The sequence below is a fragment of the Macaca mulatta genome, chromosome 8 (genome assembly GCF_049350105.2).
Source record: "Macaca mulatta isolate MMU2019108-1 chromosome 8, T2T-MMU8v2.0, whole genome shotgun sequence".
In the NCBI taxonomy this organism is placed as follows: domain Eukaryota; kingdom Metazoa; phylum Chordata; class Mammalia; order Primates; family Cercopithecidae; genus Macaca; species Macaca mulatta.
Genome location: NC_133413.1, coordinates 119,814,796 through 119,842,221, shown reverse-complemented (window position 1 = coordinate 119,842,221; position 27,426 = coordinate 119,814,796). Strand labels below are relative to the sequence as shown.

General features: G+C 35.1%; 2 protein-coding genes across 4 annotated transcripts; both read right to left on the bottom strand.

Moving 5' to 3' along the window:
• Positions 1–27,426, bottom strand: EBAG9UORF (uncharacterized EBAG9uORF). Of its 2 annotated transcripts, XM_077943960.1 has the most exons (8): positions 27,207–27,426; positions 16,084–16,181; positions 11,620–11,698; positions 10,689–10,847; positions 8,967–9,074; positions 8,094–8,282; positions 5,051–5,142; positions 835–1,548 (listed from the first exon to the last, which is right to left on the bottom strand). In XM_077943960.1, the coding sequence occupies exon 1, from the start codon at positions 27,400–27,402 to the stop codon at positions 27,328–27,330; it is 75 nt and encodes a 24-aa protein (XP_077800086.1). In that variant the 5' UTR covers positions 27,403–27,426; the 3' UTR covers positions 835–1,548; positions 5,051–5,142; positions 8,094–8,282; positions 8,967–9,074; positions 10,689–10,847; positions 11,620–11,698; positions 16,084–16,181; positions 27,207–27,327. The 2 variants fall into 2 exon arrangements, with proteins under 2 accessions (XP_077800085.1, XP_077800086.1); XM_077943959.1 differs by lacking the exon at positions 8,094–8,282 and having other exon boundaries at positions 1–1,548.
• EBAG9 (estrogen receptor binding site associated antigen 9) lies at positions 835–27,293 on the bottom strand. 2 transcript variants are annotated; one of them, XM_001087769.5, is made up of 7 exons: positions 26,655–27,293; positions 16,084–16,181; positions 11,620–11,698; positions 10,689–10,847; positions 8,967–9,074; positions 5,051–5,142; positions 835–1,548 (listed from the first exon to the last, which is right to left on the bottom strand). In XM_001087769.5, exons 2-7 carry the CDS (start codon positions 16,164–16,166, stop codon positions 1,428–1,430), a joined length of 642 nt encoding a protein of 213 aa, XP_001087769.2. In that variant the 5' UTR covers positions 16,167–16,181; positions 26,655–27,293; the 3' UTR covers positions 835–1,427. The 2 variants fall into 2 exon arrangements, with proteins under 2 accessions (XP_001087769.2, XP_002805507.2); XM_002805461.4 differs by having other exon boundaries at positions 27,207–27,293.

The following is a 27,426-nucleotide window of genomic DNA, read 5'->3' as shown; positions in this document are numbered from 1 at the left end:
TTCTATTTAAGTTGGGAGTTTATTAGCAGAAATTCTAATGAATATAACTGGAAATATAATTTGGGGCTATAACAAACTCTGTATCAAAGTTAAATTTCATCTTATTCTATAATCACATTTAGTCTGGAATCTTAGGCTAAGGGCTTAAAGGGTTCTCATTGTATAACTTATGATTTTTCTATAAAATATCACTTTAAGTAAAATAAATTAGCAAGGTTTGGCCTGTAGAGTATCTATGACATTTTAAAATCTCACAGAGTGTTGATTCTAGGCAGTAACTTAGTAAAAATCTTTAAAAATTCTAAAATGATAGGAAAATCGAGCTGGATGCATTTCAGTTGTGATGAAAAGGTTAATGGGATTTTAAACTATCAAGTCTACTTTTCCCCTATAAACACAGTATTTAACTATTTCCTTAAGACTATTTTGGAGCCAATCAACAGCATAAATAAAAGATTATTATTCCTACCTTTAGGATTTAATGAATCAATAATGTTATCCTAGCCAATAACACAGGTAACCTACATAATGTCGGACATCTAAAGCTAATACAGAAATCATCTACAAGCTTTGAAATATTTGACCTGATGGCTTTATGCATTTGTAAATTAATGGCTTTTGGGATGGAGGAAGAACTAAGGCACTCAAAGATACCACAACATCTTAAAATCTATAGTGAAAGGAAAAAACTACTAATACTAGTTCTTAAAACTCACAAGTTATAATGTAAAACAAATGTCATTTTAGTTGATTTTCAATGTTTATACATGCGGTATAAATTACATGTATGACATTACAACACCAATCCAAAAGAAAACAATGATGTACAAAATGTTTATGATAAATAAAATTATTGCATTTAATGTCATTTTCATGAAATGAAAATCATCAAATTCCTTAATGTTGTATCAAACGTAAACAATACCAGTTCAAATTAGAGAGAATGTATGTCAACACCAACTTTTGACAAAAATAAGAAAGCTAAAGCCCTACAATTTATCTAATTTAGGTCAGGTAACCATGGAAACAATATTAAAATTATTTATTTTATCATTATGCACATTGAAGGAAATCATAACAGACCTTTTCCACCATAAAATTATATACACCCATTTATTTAGCTAGAAACCCTAGCTTGAGAGGTACTGATATATTCCATTTGTGATACTTTCTGTACAGCAAACAATTGTCTTATATTTGGAGCACGTTGAAGAAAACATTGTCTCAAGTCTTTTTTGTTTTTTTGAGTCTCAATCACTAAGAGTTCAAGGTACTTTGGGAGAATCCTGGTGTCCTGGATGGCTTGATCAATGTATTAAAATCAAGCAGTGTATATTCTTAAAATACTCTTACATCCATACAAATGTTGCTAGAGTTGTGGAGCTGAGATTTCTCCTACTGGCATGATAAAATGTGAAGAACATGTGTTATGAAAGTTTCACACCAATTTTATTTTGTTCCTTCTTCATTAGCCGTTGTGCTTCCTTTTCCATTTTCTTCCTTTGTTGTTCGGCTGCTCTCTTTTCTCTGTCTGCTAGTTTCTGCTGTCTGAAAAGAAATATATTTTTACTTTTAGAAAATACTACACAGGTAAAATGGCAAATAAATTCTAGAAACAAATAGCAGTGCCTTTTTATCACCACCAAATAAAATGTTGAAAGTCTTGAAATCTTCTCACTAACTTGAAAATTCCAAATATTTTCAAAAACAGGATTTCTCTTAGTTCCTAGAACATGACTTGTGAAGTAGAAGAAATATTATCTCTATTTTACAAATAAGTAAAATGAGGCATAAAGGCTACGTGACTGGCCGAAGTCATAGGATTAAGTACAGGGATAAGAACCCACATCTTCTGACACTTCTTATTCAGATTATCTCCATTTCGTAAAACAGTACTTCCATTGAACCACATCTTTTTCTGGGGATACCATTCAGAAAAGCTTGATATTGAGCTTGATAATCTCCTGTTAATATAGTAGTTATAAACAGCCAGTATTTAAAGAGAATGATGAACACAGCTGAACAGAACACATGCTCCAAAAAGAAAACGGAAACTTAAGATACACCTTCCACCTAGAATCTAGAAATAAATTTCAAGATTAACATGTGACTAACTCTACCAAAGAGAAGAGTGGTGGGTATTTAATCAAATACTGCATGTTCTCACTTATAAGTGGGCGCTAAATTATGAGAACACATGAACATATAGAGAACAATGCATACTGGGACCTACCAGAAGGGAGGAGGTTAGACAGAGGGAGAGGATCAGGAAAAATAATGGATATTAGGTTTAATACCTGGCTGATGAAATAATCTGTATGACAAACCCCCTTGACACGTTTACCTATGTAACAAACCTGCACATCCTGCACATGTACCCCTGAACTTAAAAGTTTTTTTTTAAAAAAAGAGAGGTAGGTATTTACTAATTACACTTTGTGAAACACATACCCCTTCCTTACTCTTTCCATAACTCCACTGACCCAGACTCACTCTCTCTATCTTTACTGATTGGTTTATGTAGGGAGTGGAGGTAGGAGTGGGATGATGAAACAGGACAGAGCAGAGTGAACATACGTTGGTCCTGGATCTGAAGGGTTAGGGTGTGAGAAAATCGTTCAAGTATGCAGCGTTGAGGAAGGAAGCTACAGGTCACAATTGGGCATGGAATAGGCAACATTACGTTATATGCAGAAAAATCCAAAGTGGATTATCTATGTCTGGGGGAGATCAATACTGACTACAGTGAGTGAAAAGTATGTACAGTTTTCAATCATAAACAGGAGTAGGCAGAGTTATGGATGACCAAAATTCAAGAAAGTAAAGAAACTATTTTTGGCAACATTTTGACTTTTGCTATCAATTTCTGAAGAACAGTTTTAAAAAATCTATTTTTCATCACTCTGCTCATGTTCAAGAAAAACTAATAATCTGAACTAAAAATGTCAAACCAGAAGAAAAAAGGAAGGTAAGGAAAAAACTATAAAGGGCTGGCTAGGCTATAAACAAGTGAGATAACAAAGTTTTGACCTGGTTACTAGCTAAAATAATATAAGGGCTGAGCACCTCAAATACAAAAATCCAAAATCTGAAATGCTCCAAAATCTGAAATTTTTTGAGGGCTGACCTGATGCTCAAAGGAAATTGTCATTGGAGCATTTCAGATTTTAGATTTTCATATTTGAGATGATGAACCAGTAGTAGAACACAAATATTCTAAGGTTTCAAAAATTTCAAAATCTGAAACACTTCTGGTTCCAAGCATTTTGGAAAGGGATACCCAATCTGTATCAAAAACTAAAATGTAAAAGAGACAACGTAAGAGATAGCTGCAGACGACAATACATTTTACCTATCCAGATTCATGCTGGGAATTATTAAAGTACCAGAATCATCATTCTTAGCAATACTGATCACAGTACTGGCAGCATTTTATAGTGGCAATAGGAAAAAAGCTCAGAGTTAGAAGATACGGAATGTGGATACACTTTTAAAATGCTCAGTGTCTATTCAGGGGCAGTAACAATGTACTGACGCCTCCATTTCTCTTTGGCTCTACCTATGTACTTGCAGCATGAAGCATGTCTATTGCAGATTAACAATCTCACTCTCCCAAGCTCTCCTTAAAGGGTAAAACATTAAGTTTTTAAGTACATTTTTTTCATTTGTCTTGTTTTGTTAGGGGTTAAGAGGCTATAATGAAAAAGAAAAGGTTTTTGTACAATGTTAAGATATTTGTGAACTCATGGCATGAACTCTACAGTGAGATTACCGTATTTAAAAAGGACAGCCCCCTTCCTTTGTCTTTGCAGTTAATGGCACTAATAATTACTAGAATCCCCAAAATGTCTTACTCAGATATCTGTATTTATTATTTACTTTTTAAAATAACACTGAATTTTAAAGAGATGATTTGTCTTTTTTGATGATCCATGCAATATCCTAAGTGTTACAGTTCAAAATTTAAAAAATATTCCCTTTATAAAAGATAAGCTATACTGACTAAATAAGAACTAAATTTTAAAAACTCTCACAATTTTCCTGACTGAATTTTGAAATGTGACTTCCCCTAACCAGCAAAACAAACAAACAAACAAAAAAGGACTTGATATATTTCAAATGAAAAAAAACCAAAAACTTCAAACAAAATTCCCAGTTATTTTGCTGCACCCTCTGCTGGTTGTTCAAAGTAACTGTAATTTATTGACAAAGCCAAGAAAGGAAAATACAAAAATGAAATCCGTTTTTTTGTTGCGAGTCAGATAAAGAATAATTTGTTTGCTATTCCTATAATAAAAACAATCTAAATTTTAAAATAAAAAAAATTATATTGCTGTATCTTACTATACAATTTTAAAAATGCATAAATTATTTAGATGTATTTAAATATCTGACTTTTAAAAATCAGTAGTCACCAGCTCTCCCTTAAATTTTCTCTTTACTCTTTGACCTAACGTAGCAGTACTAAGAAATATGTTTGCTGCCCACACACAAAAAAGAACAACCAATAAAAATGAACTTTAGAACTTCCGGAATAGTATTTTTTGTAGAATGGGTAGTTCATCTAACACATAGGGCTTTCACGGACATCATTTAAGATATATGTACAAACTTACAGTGTCACATAAGTTATTTTCATTCAAATGAGCAGTGCTGGGCACTATGCTAGATCATGAGGAAATGGAAGTAAAGTTGTAACTTCTGATCTAGAGGAATATCAAGCTTGCAATATGATATGTATCATATGTATATAACCATATATATATATAAAACTTTTTATATACATGTATACATAACATTTCATTTGCCATTAATTAAGTTATTTTGTTCCTACAGTGCTTAAAATTCTTGGTTTCCGTGAGGTTTTAATCATATAAAATAGTATCTGCAGTCTGAAATACAAAAAAAAAAAACCCAAAAAACTCCATATTATCTAAGGCTCAAATGAAGAAAAATATATTTGGCAGAATAGGCTCCCTTGACTTGAAACACAGGAGGGAAGAAATCTAGTTCTTCTACTCAGGTTGCAATATAAATGCCACTCAAATACCTTAGAACTTCTTCTGCTTGCCAGGCTGCATCTTCTTCTTCTTCCCATGCATTGGTATTTTCTTGCCAGGTATCTAAGTCACCTAATTCAGACTACAATGAAAAGTAAAACAAAATTAAGAGAGTAAAAGTCATCCTTTCTCCACATAGCCGTCAAAAAGAGTATCTTTTAACACGTAACTTAGAACCTGTCATTCTGCTGTGTCTTTTCAGTTTCCTTACCCTGTCCTATACAAGGCACAAATGATTTTGCTTTTGGCTTGCCTAGAACTGATGTATGACTTTCAATGCTCAACAGTCCAAGGCAAGTCCAGCTTTCTTCTTTATTTTATGTTTTATGGGATACTCTCTTAAATTTTCTTCTTTGCTGTACTTTATTTTGAAATGAACAAGAACAGAACATTTCTTTGGTTTCTTTCTCTTCTCAGTAAGATGAGGGAGCTGGGGATAGAGTGACAAGAAATTGATTGATCCCAGACTGAATCAGAAATCCTTGACTGGACTAATCTGTGCTGAAAAGAACTGCAAGCTGAAATGTAAAAACTAGCACATTCATCTTCATTTAAGCATATGTAACTTACCAGAGATTTTTTATTGGCACTTACTATGTCAATCCTAGGCAAAAATGACAAATCATGCAAAATGTACCTTTATTGAAATACATCTATGCCATGCTTCCTTTTCCCAGTCTTTCTTACCTGGTATCATCTACTGGTCCCTACCTCTATTTCCCAAGGCAGACCTCCAAAAGTTCACTGTTTTCTTTCAATAACTAATGAAAATGGTCATGCTGGACTGTTTAGGTAGGTTTGGAAGTGACTGTGTGTAAAATAACTGGTACCAATCTGTGAACAGATTTATTTAATATCATATTGTTTTAAATACTTACCCCTAAAAATGAAATAGAATGTTTTGAGCTTTCTTCTTCTGACAATATATGTAATACCATACTCTGTTAAAAATTATTAAAATATTTCTAATTGTTTAATATACATTTCTGAAAGGAGCATTTTTAAAGCTACTGAAAGTGCAAATGACAGCTTTGAAAAGTACCAAGCTATCCTCTTGACTGCAGCAGGTAGAAATCTTGCCTTTTCTTCTCCCCACCTCCTTGTTTTTTTTTTGTTTTTTTTGTTTTTTTTGTTTTAGGAATCAGCATTTCACTTTGCTGCCCAGGCTGGAGTGCATGGTGTGATCATGGCTCACAACAGCTTCAAACTCCCGGGCTCCAGGGATCCTCCCACCTCAGTTGCCCTAGTAGCTGGGACTGCAGGCACATGCCACCACAACTGGCTAATTGTTTTTTACTTTTTTTAGAAATGAGATCTAGCTATGTTGTTCAGGTTAGTCTTGAACTCCTGACCTCAAGTGATCCTCCTGTCTCAACTTCCCAAATTGCTGGGATTACAAGTATGAGCCACTGCACTCAGCTGCTTTCTTTTCTCTTTACTAATTTGACAAGATTTAAAATTGTATCTTGTTATTTTACTTTGTTTTGTTTGAGACAGGGTCTCACTCTGTCACCTAGGCTGGAGTGCAGTGGTGTGATCACGGCTCACTGCAGCCTCGACCTCTTGGGCTCAAGCAATCCTCTTACACCAGCCCCTCCCAAGTAGCTGGGACTATAGGCGCGCACCACCACACCCAGCTAACTTTTTTAGTTTGGTAGAGGGGAGATTTCACCATGTTGCCCAGGCTGGTCTCGAACTCCTGAGCTCCAGTGACCTGCCCACCTTGGCCTCCCAACGTGCTGAGATTACAGGCATGTACCACCTCACTGGGCCTATTTTGAGCACTAATAAGATCAAGCTTTTCTTCAAATTAGGTTATGTCTATTTTTTATTTGTAAATTTCCCATTCATATTATCTATTCTTCCACTAAAGTAAGTATTTGACTGTTAGAGTAAATAAAATATTTAGATTTTTTAAAAAAGTGAAACTATAGAGACCATTAAAAAGGGTGGTACTGATCCTTTAGTAGAGATGGCCTTAGTAAAAAGAAAAAGGGAGAAAACCATTGATAGATCTGTCTACATAAAAACTAAATACACCTGCCCAACAAAAATACCCAAACCAATTGAACAAACTAAAATAGTATAAAACGTGACATTTATCTTTAGTATAAAAGAACTCTCACAACAATACGAATGATGAATTCTAGAAAAAAATAAAATGTATAGTTTAAAAGAAGAATCTAATTTGTAGAATGAATGGTAAGTTATTTTTGGTATAGAAAACAAAGTCCAATAGGTTACCATCCTCTCCTATGCAATGCCCCTTTATTCTGTCTGCTTGGGAGGAAAATACGTGGAAACAGCAGTGGAGACATTCTCCATCTACCCTACTTACCCCTTCTCAACTCTGTAAGTAGTTGTATATTTACAACTTTACAATGAGCTACAATAGTATTATAGTATTATATAGGTGGCAAATACTGCTAATTCAGCGGGTAGGATTAAAGCATTTCACCAATACGGATCAAACATATATGAATAAAGTTTAATTTTGAGATGTATAAAATAAAAAATTAAACATTATAATGCTACGTTATTCAGCTAAGTATCTATGGTGTATGTTCATAGCATCATGTAACTGCATAGGAATTATCAAAGTTTGTAATTACATTGATATGTGTGATCATTTATTTAATATCATGTCTCCCCTACTAGAATGCATTTTTCTGAGGCAAAGACCCTTTAATGCCACAGGGTCTGGCTTTAGTAAAAACAATGTTTTTACTCAATGAATTAAAAATATACATATACATGGGTCACCTGGGGAGAGGCGCCTCAGAAGCAACTATGCAGTTTACACAAATAAATAAAATACATAGATTGACAGACAAATGTAGTTTAAAAATACGTCCACAACTTCTTAGACATTCCTTCCTTCAAGAGGTGGAGGCTTGCGTGTGGGCTGGATTTAGTGGCTTCTAAAGAAATAACGTGGAAGTGACAGTGTATCACTTATAAAACCACATCACAAAAGGCATTGTGGTGTCACCCTCACCCATGAGCAAGTGCTCTCACTCTCTTATCACTTACTGGGAAAATCAGCAGTTACGTCATAAAGAAATTCAAGCAGCTCCTTGGAGAGGTGCACAGCAAGGAACTGAAGCTTTGTGCAAACAAACAGCATTAATTTGTCAGGTGTAGAAGTGAGCTGTCTTTGAAATGAATCCTTCGACCACAGTCAAGCCTTCAGATGATTGAAGACCCAACCCAATGACTTGTCTGCAAACTCATGAGAAATTCTGAGTTAGAACCACCCAGTTTAGTCACCTGGATTCCCAATTCACAGAAACTGTGACATTAATATTTGTTATTATTTCAAGTCACTGAATTTGGAGTTGTTACACAACAATAGATAATATAATCAATCAATCAAAGCATGCTTAAAGCTTAGGTAGGTAGGGGTCTGGACATCTGTGCTTTTAAAAAACTTCCAAAGCTGATTTTGATATGCTCCCAAGGTTGAGAACCTCAGCTGTCTACTTCTTTCAAAAATTTTTCCTTTAAAAAGTTTCATTTAAGTCAAATCATTTAAAATTAAGTCATACTTTGAATGAAAATACACTCTGTGAAGAAAACAATTCACAACTCACTTTAAAATAATCTACCATTAGGGTGAATCTCTCATTTTAAGGGTAATCTCTCTGATGTTCATATTTTTAAATAACATTGTGTCTATCTTTCACGTGTACAATGAGACCTTGATCTTAGTATCTAATGTAATTTACAATCTCATAAAAGGTTAGGATTGGTAAAACTCCAGATTAACCTCTCTCGAACTGCTAAACTTGTTTCAAAGTTACAAAAACATAAATACTATGTTAAACTCATTTAGATTTTATTCCTCTGCTTTAAAGAAAACAGAAACAAAACGAAACCTTTCCCTAGAACCATTAACATACTTACAGACTGATGAATAAAAGGCAGATCTTGCGTAGCTGCTAATCTACTAGAAAAACCTGTGCTCCCATCTGGGATGCCAAAATTCAATGGTTCTCTCTTCTTAATAACAATCTGAAAGATTAATTGAAAAAGAATTATAGGGATATTTTACAAATCACTACATAAGAATAGACAACCAAAACATTTTGTAATTACTTAAAATATTTCTTTTTAAAATTTACAACGTAAAAACTAAAAAAAGTCTGTAAATACCAATTTCCCAGGCAATTGTTGTAAAAATCAGTTACATACTAAGAAAAATTGTATTTCACTTTTAAAAATTAATACAGTCTCATTTTCTTTCTTCCTCTCCTACTTTCCCCAGACCCCAAAATATAATCAATCACTTTTAGTTACTGTATTAAATAAGAACAGGTATCATATCCTGCCAATAGTATAAACAACTCTCCCAGCATGTGAGATACCTATGAATACATTAACTCATTCAGGCCAGTAGCATCAAAATACACTTACATGATATGTTGGTAGCCTTATTCAAAGCATTTCCACTCTAATTAATTTAATAAGGCACTATAGTGTAATATACTAGCTTCCTACTGAGAGCAGCAGTATACTTCCACAATACAAGGTATTCCTCTACTAAGAAACTCACTTAAAGAATCCTTTAAAAATACACAATTTAATGTGTTTTAGCATTGAGAAATTTGGACAACTCAACAAAAAAGAATGTAAATGTTATCAACCTAGACAATGTAAATATAAATGTATAGCTGAAATCAGTTGAGAGAAAGAAGGTGAGGAACAACTGCATTATAAATTGTGAAATGTCCTAATTTTTATAAAGTGTGTGTAAATATATATATACACATATATATATATATGAGATCACATTTTCTATGTTTGAACAGGAAAGTGAGCTTTAAGTGTGTTTTTCTGATATAGCAGAGTAACTGGGAAATAAATAAATCTTCATTTACCATAATATTAATGTAATGGACAATGTCTGTTACTGGTAAACAAGAAATGGAAATATAATCATATTATAGATAGATATGGTGACAAACACTTGAAGAAATCCAAACAGAAAATTATTGAGTGGCTGCTTCTTGGAAGTAGAACTGGCTAAGAAGAGTGATAGGTCAGAAGTCTAACTTTTCATTATAAGTTCTTCTACATTTTTTGATTTAAAAAAAGTACATGTAGTATTTTGATAAATGAAAAGGAAAATACTCAAGCATTCTGCTTTTTCCAGTAATTCCCTGTATCTCTAAATGATCTTCCATATTCAATTCAAAAGAGATTAAATAATGTATAGATGACTAATACAAACTCACAATTATTCTTAAGTTCTTAGAGTCCTCCATCAGTTTTATAATGGTTACAAACAATAAAATCCACTTATCAGTTTGTAGATATTACTAAAGTATGAACTTAGAACTCTTATCCAATTCACCTTAGTCTCCATGGCAGAGATTGGAGTCTAGAATCTGACATATAGTAGGATTTCGATACATGTATAAATATAATTTTAAAAGATTTGGGGTACAACTTACTAGAACTATGTCCAGGTCATTTGAACATATAAAATTCTTACTTAACAAGACAGAAAACAAACAACAGATAGTTAGAAATAGGCTTTCTAAGAAATGTGAATTGTATAATCTAATTTTAACTATAGGAATCTAAAAAGTAGTTTAATCTCCAAAAGCATAAATCTTAACATACTTTCTGAGTTTTCCTAATAGTTGGTGTCATGTCCTTAAAATAGTCAGGTTCCAGTTGTTCCAAAGAATTTTGTTGTGTTGCCACACTCCCATTCCCTCCTTCGATCTTTACACTGGTGGGTGCATCTTCATCCCAGGAAGTCCACTCTTCAACATCTGTCTAAATTTAATTGATCAACAGTATCAGCCACAAAGGGGCAACTTAATGAACATTTCATTGATGATTTATTGGAAAAATGGACTTTACAAAAACACTGGTTTTCACACATTTTTGACCCACAGGAAAATATACATTTTATATCGCAGATCAAAACTTGATCAAAAGTTGAAAAAATACAAGACATTCTGATATATTATGTTCTATTTTATTCTATTATGTCTATTAAAAAACAAAAAACAAAGTAAAACAAAAGCAAATGTTCTGAAAACTGAACTGACATTAAAACTACAACCCATAGAAGGACTGGACATTTTCACCTAAGCCTAACCAGATTGATCATCTGATAAAAAATACCAAGCTTCTCCACATGATTTAAATAAGACAAAGTCTCAAAGCATAGTATTCAAAATGTTCATGAAACAACCCAGAATTATTCAGCACATAAAAATCAATAAATCTTAATTTGCAAGGTTAAGTTAATCAACAGATACCAACACCAAAATGATATGTTGGAATTCTCTAAGGCTTTACAATAGCTATTATAAAAATGCTCCAACAAGCAATAGCAAACACTTGAAACCAATGAAAACAAAATAGAAAATGTCAACAAAGAAACAAGATAAAATGAAGAACTAAATAGAATTTTCAGACCAGATAAATTTAACAACACAACAAAAATCAAAGTAATTTCTATTAATATATTGTTCTAGGACACTTACTCAATTTTTCAAAAACAAAACAAAACAAAACAAAAGAACAAAGAAAAATCTACCTGCTTAGGAACTGATGAATAATCAACTGTAGTTGGCAAAGTTATTTGGTCTCCACTTAATTTCCGTCCTCTGCCAGATCTGAAACAAAAATGAAATAATTTATTTCAAGAACTACCAAAACAGTCAAAAGAACAAAGCTGGAGGCATCACGCTACCTGACTTCAAACTATACTACAAGGCTACAGTAACCAAAACAGCATGGTACTGGTACCAAAACAGAGATATAGACCAATGGAACAGAACAGAGTCCTCAGAAATAATACCACACTTCTACAGCCATCTGATCTTTGACAAACCTGACAAAAACAAGAAATGGGGAAAGGATTCCCTATTTAATAAATGGTGCTGGGAAAATTGGCTAGCCATAAGTAGAAGGCTGAAACTGGATCCATTCCTTACTCCTTATACGAAAATTAATTCAAGATGGATTAGAGACTTAAATGTTAGACCTAATACCATAAAAATCCTAGAGGAAAACCTAGGTAGTACCATTCAGGACATAGGCATGGGCAAAGACTTCATGTCTAAAACACCAAAAGCAACGGCAGCAAAAGCCAAAATTGACAAATGGGATCTCATTAAACTAAAGAGCTTCTGCACAGCAAAAGAAACTACCATCAGAGTGAACAGGCAACCTACAGAATGGGAGAACATTTTTGCAATCTACTCATCTGACAAAGGGCTAATATCCAGAACCTACAAAGAACTCAAACAAATTTACAAGAAAAAAACAAACAACCCCATCAAAAAGTGGGCAAAGGATATGAACAGACATTTCTCAAAAGAAGACATTCATACAGCCAACAGACACATGAAAAAATGCTCATCATCACTGGCCATCAGAGAAATGCAAATCAAAACCACAATGAGATACCATGTCACACCAGTTAGAATGGCGATCATTAAAAAGTCAGGAAACAACAGGTGCTGGAGAGGATGTGGAGAAATAGGAACACTTTTACACTGTTGGTGGGATTGTAAACTAGTTCAACCATTATGGAAAACAGTATGGCGATTCCTCAAGGATCTAGAACTAGATGTACCATATGACCCAGCCATCCCATTACTGGGTATATACCCAAAGGATTATAAATTATGCTGCTATAAAGACACATGCACTCGTATGTTTATTGCAGCACTATTCACAATAGCAAAGACTTGGAATCAACCCAAATGTCCATCAGTGACAGATTGGATTAAGAAAATGTGGCACATATACACCATGGAATACTATGCAGCCATCAAAAAGGATGAGTTTGTGTCCTTTGTAGGGACATGGATGCAGCTGGAAACCATCATTCTTAGCAATCTATCACAAGAACAGAAAACCAAACACCACATGTTCTCACTCATAGGTGGGAACTGAACAATGAGATCACTTGGACTCAGGAAGGGGAACATCTCACACAGGGGCCTGTCATGGGGAGGGGGGAGGGGGGAGGGATTGCATTGGGAGTTATACCTGATGTAAATGACAAGTTGATGGGTGCAGCACACCAACATGGCACAAGTATACATATGTAACAAACCTGCACGTTATGCACATGTACCCTACAACTTAAAGTATAAAAAAAAAAAAAAAAAAAAACAAGCAAAGTAAAAGCACTATGTATCTGGTAATTTAAGGCTTATAAAACAAGACCTTTCTCAATTTTATGATTATTGATTTTAATAATTAACAGTTACTCATTAATTTATGGTAAAAAAGTCATAAATCAGACATCTTGTGAATGTTTTTTAAAGAAACAGAACAACGTAACTGCTTTTTGGCTTAAGACTTCGAATTATAAACAAATTCAAGAGGAATATAAAGTCAAAAACAAAAATGCAAGATGGCTTCAGAGCATGCTCCTTGGAGTGCTATGGGTTCTGTGGGTGAAGTTCTGGGCCACCTTTGCTGTTTTAAACAGGGTGGCTTGGCTTTTATGTTTTATACATGGGGTTTCTTGATAAGATTAACTATTAAGAATTAAATCACTGGTTTGAACCAAACGGTAATTTAGTTTTAAGGATTAGTAGGAGAAGTACCACATTAAACAGGATGTACTATAACTCAGTTGTTAAGAACATGTGCTGTGGGATCTATAAACCACAGTTTTCAATGTTACTTCTATTATGTCTAGTTAGAATTATCTACTTCTCAGCCTCAACAGCCTCATCTATAAAATGCAGGTATTCAAACCCACTTTTGCAGGGTTGTTTGGATTTAATTAACTGACATATTTAAAATCCCTAGACAGTGTGTGCCTGCTACATCGTAAACCATACAAAAAATGGCAGGTAATAGAGATGATGAGTCACTTACTTCACTTCAAATAATCTACAAAGCATCGATAAGAACTAATTGATAAAGTCAGCTATTTTTATTACAGATTCAAAGCTATATTTGTTTAAACGCTGAATAGAAAAGTAATATAAAAAAGTAATATGAAATTTATGACATAAGCCTGTTTTTCCTTTCAGTAGAGATGGGGTTCTGCTGTGTTGCCCAGGCTGGTCTTGAACTCCTGGCCTCAAGCTATCCTCCCACCTCGGCCTCCCAAGGCACTGGGATTACAGACATGAGCTACCATGCCTGGCCAAGCCTGGTATTTTAAAATACATGGTCTAAGGTTCCTTCAGACACCAAAGAGAAACTTATCCTAACATATGGTCAGTTTTCTTTAAAATAGAACATACAATCAATTCTAAATATGTATACATTTACAATAGGAATGTTCTTAATATTTTTACATCAAGAAAATTTCTTATCGTAAAAGTAATCTATTTAATGAAAATTTTAAAAAGTAGTAGTGCAAAAAGAAAACATCTATATTTCATCACCACTGTTAACACAATGCTTCTTATTTTAACTTCCTGTCTTCTGGCAATTAATACCCATTTTTAATGTTGCTTTACCTGGTGAATTTCTGGCCATTCTCTTCCTCATTCTCTGGTCATTTAAACACTTAGGTCACTCCTTTTTCTACTTCCCAAATCCTACCCTCTTGGGTGATTTCAAGTCAACCACCTAAATTTTCCATTTCTTTCTTGACTTCTGCTCGAGTGATTATCTCTGGATGATCATTTCACCCACTTGGTCTCTTGCAATACCCTGGACTTTTTTTTTTTTTTAAATCTCAGACCACTCTACTTGTAGCAATAAATTCAATGGCACTTAAGTCTCAAGAGTTTTAGCAGCTATCAAATGGTCATTTAGCCAGAGACTGCAGTTCCCATCCTTCCTTGCAGCTAGGGGGCCATATGACTAAGCTCTGGAAAGCAGGCAGTGCAAAAATTGTTGTGTGCAACCTCTAAATCATGTCTCTCTCTCTATATATATATATAAAGAGCTGATTGCTATCCATTTCCTCTTTTACTATACCCTCCTCTTAGTGTGTAACTTTTTCACAGTACCCTTAGGCCACAGAAACACCTAACAATTCCACCAAATAAGGTAGTTACACCCAAAAATCTTAATACTTAAGTATGTCCTAACTGCTTAGTAGCCATTGTAAAAAATACACATTTAAAGAAAATGTCATATTTCTATTTTATTCTTAAATAACCACAATCACTGAACTTATTAATGAAATGTGTGTGCCTGTTGAACACTCCACAGCTTCTTATGCCTTAGAATAAGACTGGAGACCATCATTCTTGTTTTCAGTTCTACATTAATTTTGGTGCAGTACTTGCTTTTAATTACAACCTAAAATTCTGGCTTTGCAACGAGATGTCACCAAAAATATAAGTAAACAAAAACTATCTCAAACATTAAAGAATACCATCATAAAAAAATACTGCAGGATTTAATGTTGCAAATATGAACTACTTTGAGTTGAGGTATTCAACAGATGCTATCACTATGTTTCACTGGAAAATTTAAAATATTCTATGGCATCCCTGTGAATTTCATGTAAAGCCCTGAGGTGCCTCAGCACACATTTTAGAAATCATAGCTCTTGGGTATGATCCTGTGACAAAACAGAAGGAACTGAAGTCTACAGATGATGTCCTAAAGCAAATGACCTACCTGCCCTTGACTAGCATATTCTGGAATGTTACTTAAATAGACAAAATAACTTTTTTTTAATATAAAAACAGCACTACTGTAGTATAGGCAGAAATATCTATTCTGAATTTCACCTAATCACTTTAAAACATTCCTATAACGAAACAAATACATCAAAGTTCTGTGATGATTATAACAACAAAAGTTGGTCTGTCTATTCCTAAATAGTATTAAGCATATTATTTTAGTGGAAAGTGTAAGAATTTGAATGAACAAAAACAACTGAACCTCTATTTTCTAGATCTGAAGTAGAGAAAAAGTATTTAAAAATTACTAGGAATTAATGAATAAATACTGCAATCAAGATATTCAGCTTAAATATAACCTGTCCCATCCACAAAATTTTAAGTTTTGAAGGTATCCAAAACCAGCGAGGAGATAAACAGGTCAGTTTGAACATAAAACTTACCTGCATATTAATCTCTTTAGGAATGAGAATACTGTTGCTAGGCAGGTACAAAATTTAAATAACCGAAACTGGCTGATGGCCATGGTGGGAATCAAAACCTGTAGAAGAGGCACAAAACAAAAAATGCAGTAAATCGATTTCAAAAGTCATACTCCTGTCCTGAAGAGACCTATTATGCACTGAGAAAAATTTAAGATAGTTTTTACTTTTCTCTAGAAACTATAACACAGTAAATTTTAAAATTATAATTTAAATCATATTAACAATTCAAAAACCAGATTTTTGAGTTTTCAGTGGTTGTAAGGATAAAATCCCTCATTTTGAGTTTTTGAAAATATTTTACCTAAATCTATTAATACAAAAATTTACAATTCAAAAAATCAAAAGTATAAAATAGTATATATTAAATCTCTGTGTACCTTTTGAAGTTTGAACCACATGAACATACTATTTAAAATATTTTAAATATTTTTAACTTGCAGATGAATATGTTTCCTTATATCCATTTTATAGATGAGGAAATTGAATTAAGAGAGGTCACATAACTTGATCAAAGTCACATAGCTAGTAAGTTGAAAGTTACCATGGAGCTCATTTAGTCCAGTGGTTCACAAATCCGGGAATCTATTAAAGAAATGCCAATACCTAGGACTACCTCTAGTAAGTCCATTAAATCATATATTCTGAGGCGTAAGGGCTGGTCACAACCAATAAGACAAGAAGGGAGATTAAAAACTACTCAACTGAAAAGGCAGCAGGAAACAAAGAAAAGAGAACAAATAACACATGGGACAAGTCAAAAACAAGTATGATGACAGACGTAAATCTAACCATATCAATAATCTCATTAAATGCAAATTGTGTGGCATTTCAATTGAAAGGCAGAGATTGTTAGATTGGTAAGAAAGGAAGACCGGCCCCCTCTATGCTGCCAATGAGAAACGCATTTTAAATAAAAAGACACAAATAGGTTAAAAGTAAAAGGATAGGAGAAAATATACTATGCTAGCACTAAGAAGTTGAAGCGACTCTTTCAACGCTAGACAGATTATAGCAAAAAGAACATTACCAGATATAAAAGTGCTCATTTCACAGTGATAAAGGGGTCAATTAACAAAAAGTACATAACAATCTAAAACATGTGTCCTTAATAATAGAATTTCGCCAATATCATAAACAAGACAGATGACATTAGATTCTGCAGATATTAAAAGGATACTGAAGAACTATTACGTTTACCTTTGTTCCTGTATTTACTTGACAACTGAAATGAAATGGACAACTTCTCTGAAAGACACAAATTACTAAAGCATAAGAACAACCTGAAAATCTGTGTATCTATTAAAGAAATTAAATTTGTAGTTATAAAAGTTTCCCAGGCACAGATGGCTTCACTGGTAAATTCTACAAAACATTTAGGAAGGAATAATACCCATTCTATACAAACTGCCAAAAAACTGAAGAAGGAATATTTTCCCAACTCATTATTTGAGGCCAGTATTACACTGATACTAATCCAAAGATATTACCAGAAAAGAAAACTATTAATATTCTATGAATCTAGACAGAAATCTCCTTAGCCAAATGTTAGTAAATTAAATCCAACAATATATAAATGGATACAACAGCATGAAAAATTGGTGCTTAGTTTGGAAATGTTGGATTGGTTTAACATTTAAAAATCAAATGTCATTCACTGTATTAGCAAACTAAAAACGAACAACCATATAAACATCCCAATAGAGACAGAAAAAGCCTTTGACAAAACTCAACATCCATTCCTGTTTAAAAAAAAAAAATGCTGCAAAGTATAAGGGAACTTTCTCAACTTGATCAAGAACGTCTATGAAAAAACTACAGTAATATAAGACTTAACAGTAAAAAAAAAATTCGATAGTTTCTCCCTACGATCATGAACAACACAAGCATGTCTGCTTTTTCTACTTTCAGTCAACATCATAGTGGAAGTTCTGGCCAATGTAATCCAGCAAAAAAAAAGAAAAAAGAAAAAAATAGAAAAGAAATAAAAAGCATCCAGAATGGAAAGGAAGAAATAAAAGTGTGCTACTCTACGTGGAAAATTCAATGGGATCTACAATTAATTGTATTTCTACACATTAACAACTATCAGTAAGAAATTGAAATGTTAAAAAAACATTTACATAGGCATAAAAAATATGATACTTGAGGACAAATCTAATTAAGGACTTGATTACTGAAAACTATCAAATATTGCTGAGACATTTAAAAGGCCTATATTACTTTAAAAAGACTTTTTCAGAGATAGAAGACTTTTATTAAGATATCAACATTTCCCGAAATGAGTTATAGATTCCATGCAATCTCAACCAAAATCTTGGCAGGTTTTTTCTGTAAAACTTGACAAGCTAATTTCTAAAATCCATATGGAAATGCAAAGAACGTATATAATAGCCAAAACAACACTGAAAAAGAACAAGGTAAAACTGCTAGCACTATCTGGTTTCAAGACTTGTTATAAAGCTTCAGTAATAAAAAATGAATAGTATTAGAATCAAAATACATGAATAGATCAATGAAAAGTACAGGAATAGACCCACATACATACAAACAACTGAAATTTAATAAAGATGCAAAGGTTAATTCAGAGAGAAAAGAATAGGTATTAAGAAAAAAAAAAGTACTGGTTAAACTGGATATCCACTTGGAAAAAATCAAAACAAAAACCTTCAATATATATCTGGCACCAGTTACAAGTAATTAAAAATACATCAGAGACCTAAATGTAGTCTGAAACTACAAAATTTCCAAGAAAAAAAAAAAAAAACCTGGTGACCCTGGGTCAGGCAAAGATTTTTAGGTAATACAACAAAAGCACAATCCATAAAATAAAAGATTGGCAAATTGGACTTTATGAAAATTAAAAACTACAATTCAAAAACACTATTAATGGAACAAAAAGACAAGTCACAGACTGAGAGAAAAATCCTTGCAAAGCATACGTCTGATAACGGACTTAAACCCAGAATATATAAGAACCTCTCAAAATTCAAAAATAATTTAAAAAAAACTCAATGTAAAAATGAGCAAAAGGTCTAACTAGACGTTTCATCAAAAAATATATACCTGGCTGGGCGCCGTGCCTCATGCCCGTAATCCCGGCACTTTGGGAGGCCAAGGTGGGCAGATCACAAGGTCAGGAGAACAAGAACATCCTGGCGAACACAGTGAAACCCTGTCTCTACTAAAAATACAAAAAATTAGCCAGGTGTGGTGGTGGGCACCTGTAGTCCCAGCTACTCTGTAGACTGAGGCAGCAGAATGGCATGAGCCCAGAAGGCGGAACTTGAAGTGAGCGGAGAACTTGAACTGCTCCAGCCTGGGCGACAGAGCGAGACTCTGTCTCAAAAAAAAAAAAAAAAAAAAGAAAAGAAAAGAAAAAGAACATATACAATAGTAAATAAGTACATTAAATGATGGTCAACATCTTTAATCATCAGAAAAATGAAAATTAAAACCACAGTGAGAAATTATTACATACCTACTGGGATGATTCAAACTAAAAATAATGACCATAGCAAGTACTGGCAAGGATTTGGAACAACTGGCACTCTCATACTTTAGTAGTGGGAAAGTAAAATGTACAACCACTTTGAAAAACAGTTGGGCAGTTTCTTACAAAGTTTGACAGACATCTACCATATGACCTAGCCATTCTACTCCTAGTAATTTACCCAAGATAAAGAAAAGCATATAGCCATATAAAGACTCGTATTTGAAGGGTAAGGCAGGAGAATAGCTTGAATGCGGGACGCGGAAGTTGCAGTGAGCCAAGATTGAGCCACTGTACTTCAGCCTGGTGACACAGCAGGACTCCATCTCAAAAAAAAAAAAAAAAAAAAAAACTGAAATAAATAAATAAATAAAGACTTGTATTTGAATAGCAGCTTTTTTACTTAATAGCTCCAAACTGGAAATAACACAAATGTATATCAACAGGTGAGTGGATAAACAAATTGTAGTATATAAATACAACAGACTACTACTCAACAATAAATAGAAATGAACTATTGTTACAAGTAATAGCATGACTATATCTCAGAATAATTTTACTGAATGAAGAGTCAGACCACCAAAAAAGTATATACTGTATGATTCCATACACAGCATTTTTTAAGCTCTAGAACAGGGGTGTTCAATCTTTTGGCTTCCCTGGGCCACACTGGAAGAAGAAGAATTGTCCTGGGCCACACACAAAATATACTAACACTAACCAGAGCTGATAAGCCTAAAAAAATTGCAAAAAAAGCTCATAATGTTTTAAGAAAGTTTACTAATTTGCATTGGGCTGCATTCAAAGCCATCCCGGGCTGCATGAGGCCCACAGGCAGCAGATTGGACAAGCTTGCTCAAGCAATTATAAACAAATATAGAGTGACAGAAAATATCAGCAGTGCCTTGTAATGGGGCAGGGACGAGTGGGAAGGAAGGACCACTGAGGGACATGAGGAAACTTTTGCAGGTAATGGATATATTTACTGCTTCAATTGTGGTGGTTTCATAGGTGAGTGTATATATATTCATCAAAACTAATCAAATTGTATACTTTAATTATATACAGATTATTGTATTTCAATTAGAGCTCAAAAGAGCTGTTAAAACAATCTACACCAAGACATTTTTGAACAATATTATGTCACTTAAATTAGAACGCTGTTCATATTCTGATTAGAATATTATTTTTAAAAGTCATCAACACCATAATTATCTTGTATCAATTATTTGTTACTTTGTAGAAAGCCAACTTCCATTAGGAAACTAGGACAATTAGTGAAAAGAAACATTATGTCAGAACTTCTCTAAAAACAGAAATCTGATTTCACAATAGCGTTGCAATATACTGTAATAACTTACTTTATATTTCATGAAAAGCATTCTTCTTAGTGATTAACATGTAGTAACTCATTTAATGCTCACAACAACCATGGGAAGGACTTGAAGCAAGTACTATTTTGTCCCTACTTCAGATAAGAAAACTAAGGCACAGAGGGGTTAAGCAAGCTGCCAACGACACAGAACTGATAAGTTATAGAACTGGAATTTGAACCCAAAGAGTCTGGCTGCAATGTTTCAGTCCTTAAAGATTACACTCATACTGCCTCCTTATGATTAAATAACAAGATATATGTCTTTATGAAAGAGATGATACAGGAATTGAAAACTACAGCCACAGCAATGATAGGAATAAAGATTCTAAAAATGGCAAAACTATGCCAGGTGCGGTGGCTCACGTCTGTAGTCCCAGCGCTTTGGAAGGCTGAGGCGAGCAGATCAAGAGGTCAGGAGATCAAGACCAACCTGGCCAATATGGTGAAATCCCGCCTCTACTAATAATACAAAAATTAGCCAGGTGTGGTGGCACATGCCTGTAGTCCCAGCTACTCAGGAGGCTGAGGCAGGAGAATCGCTTGAACCTGAGAGATGAAGGTTGTGGTGAGCAGAGATCATACCACTGCACTCCAGCCTGGGCAAAAGAATGAGACTCCATTTAAAAAAAAAAAAAAAAAAAAGGTAAAACTGGTATTATTTTGGTAGCCTTTTTTTGGGGGGGGAATGGGGGGGAAGACACAGTCTTGCTCTGCCGCCCAGGCTGGAGTGCCGTGCCATGGTGCAATCTCAGCTCACCGCAACTTCTGCTTCCCGGGTTCAAGCAATTCTCCTGTCTCAGCCTTCCGAGTAGCTGGGGCCACAGGTGCCTGCCACCACACCAGGGTAATTTTTGTATTTTTAGTAGAGACGGGGTTTCACCATGTTGGCCAGGCTAATCTCGAACTCTTAACCTCAAGTGATCCACCCCCTCGGCCTCCCAAAGTGCTGGAATTACAGGTGTGGGCCACTACGCCCAGCCTGTATCCTTTTTAAACATGGTTCTTAATTTTCAAATTTTTCTTATACATTTTAGTCACCTATACTACACATGTATTGTGTATTATGTATTTATATATACATATATCTATATATGTGTATATATGTATATGTATCTATATATGTGTATATATACACACACATATTATATATACATATATATACTATATATCATATATATTGCGTATATATGTATTTACCCTAATAATCACTATTTAATTTTTAAAATTTCTTAAGATGAGTTTTGGCACAAGTTAAAGTTGAATACTTAAGTAACTATGACAATGTCCCGACTAAGAGCCTCAAAATATATACAAAAGAGGGGAAAAAAATCTGTTAATCCATGAGAGACAGTCATTTTTCCAATGTTGAGAGGTAGAATAGACCACATGTTAAATCAAGTCACAAGAAATACACAGGCAAACATACATATGTGCATGCAAATGTGCACACACTTACAGGAATGACGTTACTGATAATGGAATCTCATGTCTTAGCTTTTCCTTGCCTTGTCTTTGTCAAAGGAGGAGAATTACTAAGTATTCAGAATCATGATTCCTGTCATTGGAACAGCTGGAGAATATGTCATCCAGCTTCTTAAATTTTCTGAATAAGGAAACTAAGATACACTGAAGTTAACGGTTCTGCTCAAGGTGAAACAACCAGCTAATAACAAAACCACAACTAAAACAGACTGGCCTCTCAATCCAATAGTAACACCTTTAGAAACAATCACAACACTTGATTAATACAATTATTTAGAGTGCTGATTTCTTAAAACAAACAGAAAAAACATACAATAATGTGATATTTTTTTCCAAAATAAAAAAGCATAAGCAGTATATTTGGACTTCAGTTCTACACATACTTACTTAAAAGGGGATAAAACCTAACTTAAGTAATAATTATCATGTGACCACATTAAAGGGACAGCTATATACTCCTTTTAAAAACTGAAATACTGATTAGTTTTTTAATTACCTTACATGAGCATAAGATAAGCAATAACATCTAGAAACATAAGGAGTAAAATCATCCTGGATAAATATACCATCCCTGTACTATAACACACTTTTTTTGTTCGTTTGTTTGTTTTTGAGATAGAGTCTTGCTGTGCCTCCCAGGCTGGAGTGTGGCAGTATGATCTTGGCTCACTGCAACCTCTGTCTCCTGGGTTCAAGCTATTCTCGAGCCTCAGTCACCCCCAAATCTGGGACTACTGGCACAAGCCACCACACCCGCTAATTTTTCTGTTTTTTAGTAGAGACGGGGTTTCGCTGTGTTGGCTAGGCTGGTCTCAAACTCCTGGCCTCAAATGATCTGCCTGCCTCAGCCTTCCAAAGTGCTGGGATTACAGGTGTAAGCTACCGTGCCTAGCCCATGCTTTTTAAAAATGCATTTCATGGGCATTCAAGACTCCTAAAGTCTTGAAAAAAGCATGTAATGCAGTTTTTTACCTAATAAAACATTACATTGAATGGGTTAAAAATTATATAGTAAAAAAATAATGGTTATCTCTGATAGGGCATACTGAAGCATTAGAGAGCTAAGATCTAATATCTCAATCTGAGTAGTAATACCACATCCTTGACTGTATGTGCTCTTTGTATGCTATACCTCAATACAAAAGTTCCAAACAAACACATAAAAAATAAGAATAAAACAAAATCAGAAAGCCAGAAAAACATACTTAACTCGCATAGTATCTGATTTTGATTGCTCTGTAGAGCCATCACTGCTAGTTCCTTCTAAGGAAAGGCAAAATATGCACGAGTCTTTTCTATTTCTAGGGTCAGAAGGGGCTTGTAGACAATTAAGGTACAAAGACAGGGCTCCAAAATGTTACCTTAGCAATGCTCATGTACTTTTGTACATATGGAGGCTCTCTCTCCATATGAGCTGAACGATTTACTGAATGCCTAACCTGGAAGTGGTCTACTAATTGACAGTATGAAAAGACAGTGACTGTAAAAAAAAAAAAAAAAAAAAGAACCAGAATATTAAAAAAATTTTACTCCAGTAATCTAAATACTTCTGTCAAAAACATCCCAACTAGTGGTTTACTCAGGTTCAAATCATGCAACAATGCTGATTCCTCCTTTCTCTCTCCTTATACCTAATTCCCAAAAAGACTCTATTCAATTTCCCAGTACTGCCCATATTCTTTCTTATTTCCACTGTAATCTCTCTAGCATACGCCTTTATTACCTCTTGCCGGACTACTGTAAAGTCTTCTTAAGTTTGGTATTTTATTCTTTCCAAGAAACAACATTTTTTATTTTGTATCATGGTTATTTCTATACCTTACTTTGCCCTGTACAACCCTTCTCTAGAGTATTTTATTCATTTGGTACCTTCAGTTACCATTTGCCAAGTAAGAGTTGAAAAAAAGTTTGATTGCTTCATTACGAGTAGAATGATCTGAAAAATTACGATGGTGAATGATTGCTTCATTTAAAGCTGATTTGTCAAGAACAAAATTCTCAACCAAAAGAAAACTTTCTCAAATGAAAATTAGCCTAAATTTTCTGAAAAATTACAAGAAAAAAAGCCAGAAAAGAGACTATAGAACATGTGGTACTTGGCGGGGAAGGAAATAGAATCAAGGAGATACTCTATCAGTAGGTTGTGAAGAAAGAAGATGATATTTACCATTTGGGACTGTCAGTTTTAGGATATATATGAATAAAAGTTGAGAATAAATTTCATATAGAGCCCTGGTAACCACAGCCATCACCTTTCCAAATATTGTTAGTGTCATTGTTTAATAGATATTCGCCAACTTGAATGACTTCAATGCAAATTGGAGGTAAAATTTAAAGGTTGATTTTTTTTTCCCAACAAAAAATAGAAACTGGGTTTTTTAGTGATTACAGAATAGAATTCTCTCTCTAGCAATCAAGAATATCCTCATTCTGTGGAAAATTTTCTTTTGTGATTAATTAAAGAGGAGAACTGATACTCACTGACTGTCTACTATGGACCAAGTACTATCGAAATGTTAACTCACTTGACTCAAAAAGCCATCTTATGAGATAGATATTACCGTCCTTGTTTCATAGAATTAAACAGAGTTAGCACATCCACTGACTCCATTCAAACCTTGGTCTGTTTAATTCAAAAGTCAAGAACATCTCATGAACAATGAGCATTCTTAATAATTCAGTGATACTACCACTTCCAAGATAAATTTTCCAACCAGTTGCACTAAAATAGGGAAAATGCGATCAAGTCACACTTTGATTTTATCAGTTACACTGACTGGCAGGCAGGAATATCCTTTGAGATCTGTATTTACTTAATGTCCCGATTCATCTAAATGAATATATATTAGCACTTACTATGTTTCAGTCGCTACTTTGGATTTGGAGGCTGGGAAATACTACCAACTCCGCACAGGGAAACTCTGTGTCCACTCCCAATTGTCATGAGCTTGCCCATAAACTTGTTCCTGAGGAATGCAAGAAACTAAAGAAGCAGGGCGTCCATCAATCAGTCTTGCTCATTCTAGTATTTATAGGTTTGTCAAAGTTGGGCACATAGTAGGTACTCAAATATTTGCTGAATGGAAGGAAATTAACATTCCTTGAGCGCTTGAACGTTCAAGAAAATGTTCGATCACCTCACTGGAATCCTCAGGACAACCAAAAGAGGTAGGTTTTTCACTACTCCCGTTTAATAAATGAGGCTGACAGACTTAGATTCACTCAGCCAGGATTTAAAGAGACTGACCTGAAAGCCCAAGGCTCTCCCCACATCATATCTTACTTAAGAAACCTTTTAATTGTGTGCACACTGCCTCAGTGCGATTTTTGAAATGCCCTCTAGATCACCAAGTTGATAAGTATCTTAGGCTACTTTACACTTTGGCTGCTTTGAAACACTTTCTAGAACGGAACAATGTTAATATAATCTCATTTTAACATTAAATTTCCTTAAAAATTACAAAGACAAAAATTTGAGGTATATCAGAACGAGATTCAAAACTATGAGGCAATGTATCCTCATTAAGGCTTTTTGAAGAAATGACATCTCTAGAAAATCAACAGGAATGAGAGCTCTGCCATGTTAACTGAAAAAAATTTTCCTACAATTAAAAAAAAAGAATGCTACATTAGAAACTGATAGATCAAATGTATTATATCTTTTCTTGTTGAAATTCTCGGTAAACTGCTAGACGTCCTTTCAAGTAGCCTCAATATATCACAATTCATAAAACAAGCCAAAATCTATGCCGGTACACACTAAACAAGTGTTGTATTTCTAAAACTCTATTTCCGAATCTTGTCATACCAAAATTTGAAAAACCGTATGACCTAGTACAGTCCAGAATATCCTCAAACTATAACTCTCCGAAGTGGGTCAGAAAATATCACAAAGCTCACAAAATAAAATTTACCTGAACTCACTTAAATTTGATAAATAAAGGTTTGAGCAGCGGCCCGTAAGAGAAGGGGAAACAGAAGCGGAGTGTGAGAGCTAAAATCGAACATTCTGTGCCATGTCTGACAACCCAGAGTCAGGCCCTCAAATATGTGACACCACTGGGGCGGTTCCGAAGGCGGAGTAAGGTCTCCTGAATAACTCAAAAGGAAACAGTTTCATAACTTAAGTGGTTTCATTTCAGATTACCCACGTGAAATTGGCTGATGAAAAAAAAATCATACCCACTGCACAGATGAGAAAAAACAGGAGCGTTTTCAGGTTATACAAGCCGACGCCTGGCGCCCGGCGTGACGTGAAACGCTCTAAGTTGCTGCAGCTGGATACCAGGTGGACTGGGATTTAAATTGTGGAAAAATCGGCCTGGAGAGGTACAAGGCCTGTAGACGGAGGACTGTAAGGTCACGGTCACGGAAATTTTCCTGAGGAAGGCGGCTTTGGAGGCTGGGTGCTTTCCGGGCCGGTACCCCGCAGACCAGTCTCCCACGCGTGAGCCGAGCATGGCGAATGCTGCACGCCCGGGTCCCGCTCCCAGTCGCAGTTTCTTCACCCCAGAGGTCACCCTGACCCGGAAACAGTACCCTAGAAGCAGCGGTCAGGCGTCGGGGGAGGTCGGGTGGAAGGGCGAAAAGGAAGGTGGGAGGGCAGGAAGTGCGCGAAGAGGCGGAGGGCCCACGGCGAAGGCCAGACGCTGCCCCAGAGGCCAGGGCTGGGGTCGGGATGGGGGTTGGGAGAGGAAAGCCCCTCCCAAGCACGCGCGAACCGCACACACTCACCTGCCCCTCCCCCTCCCCGCCCGCCCGGCGGAGGCTCCGAGCTGCCGCGGGCCGCGCGCGCGCACACAAGGCGCGCTCACGCGCGCTGCCTGTCTCTTCCTCGAGCTCGCGCTCCGCCCGTTCACTCCCAGCCCCGCTCATTCAAAGCCGGGCGCGCGCTCCCTAGCAGCCTGCGTTGCCTCCGCGCAGCCTCCATGGCCGCCCGCTCCTCGGGAAACCC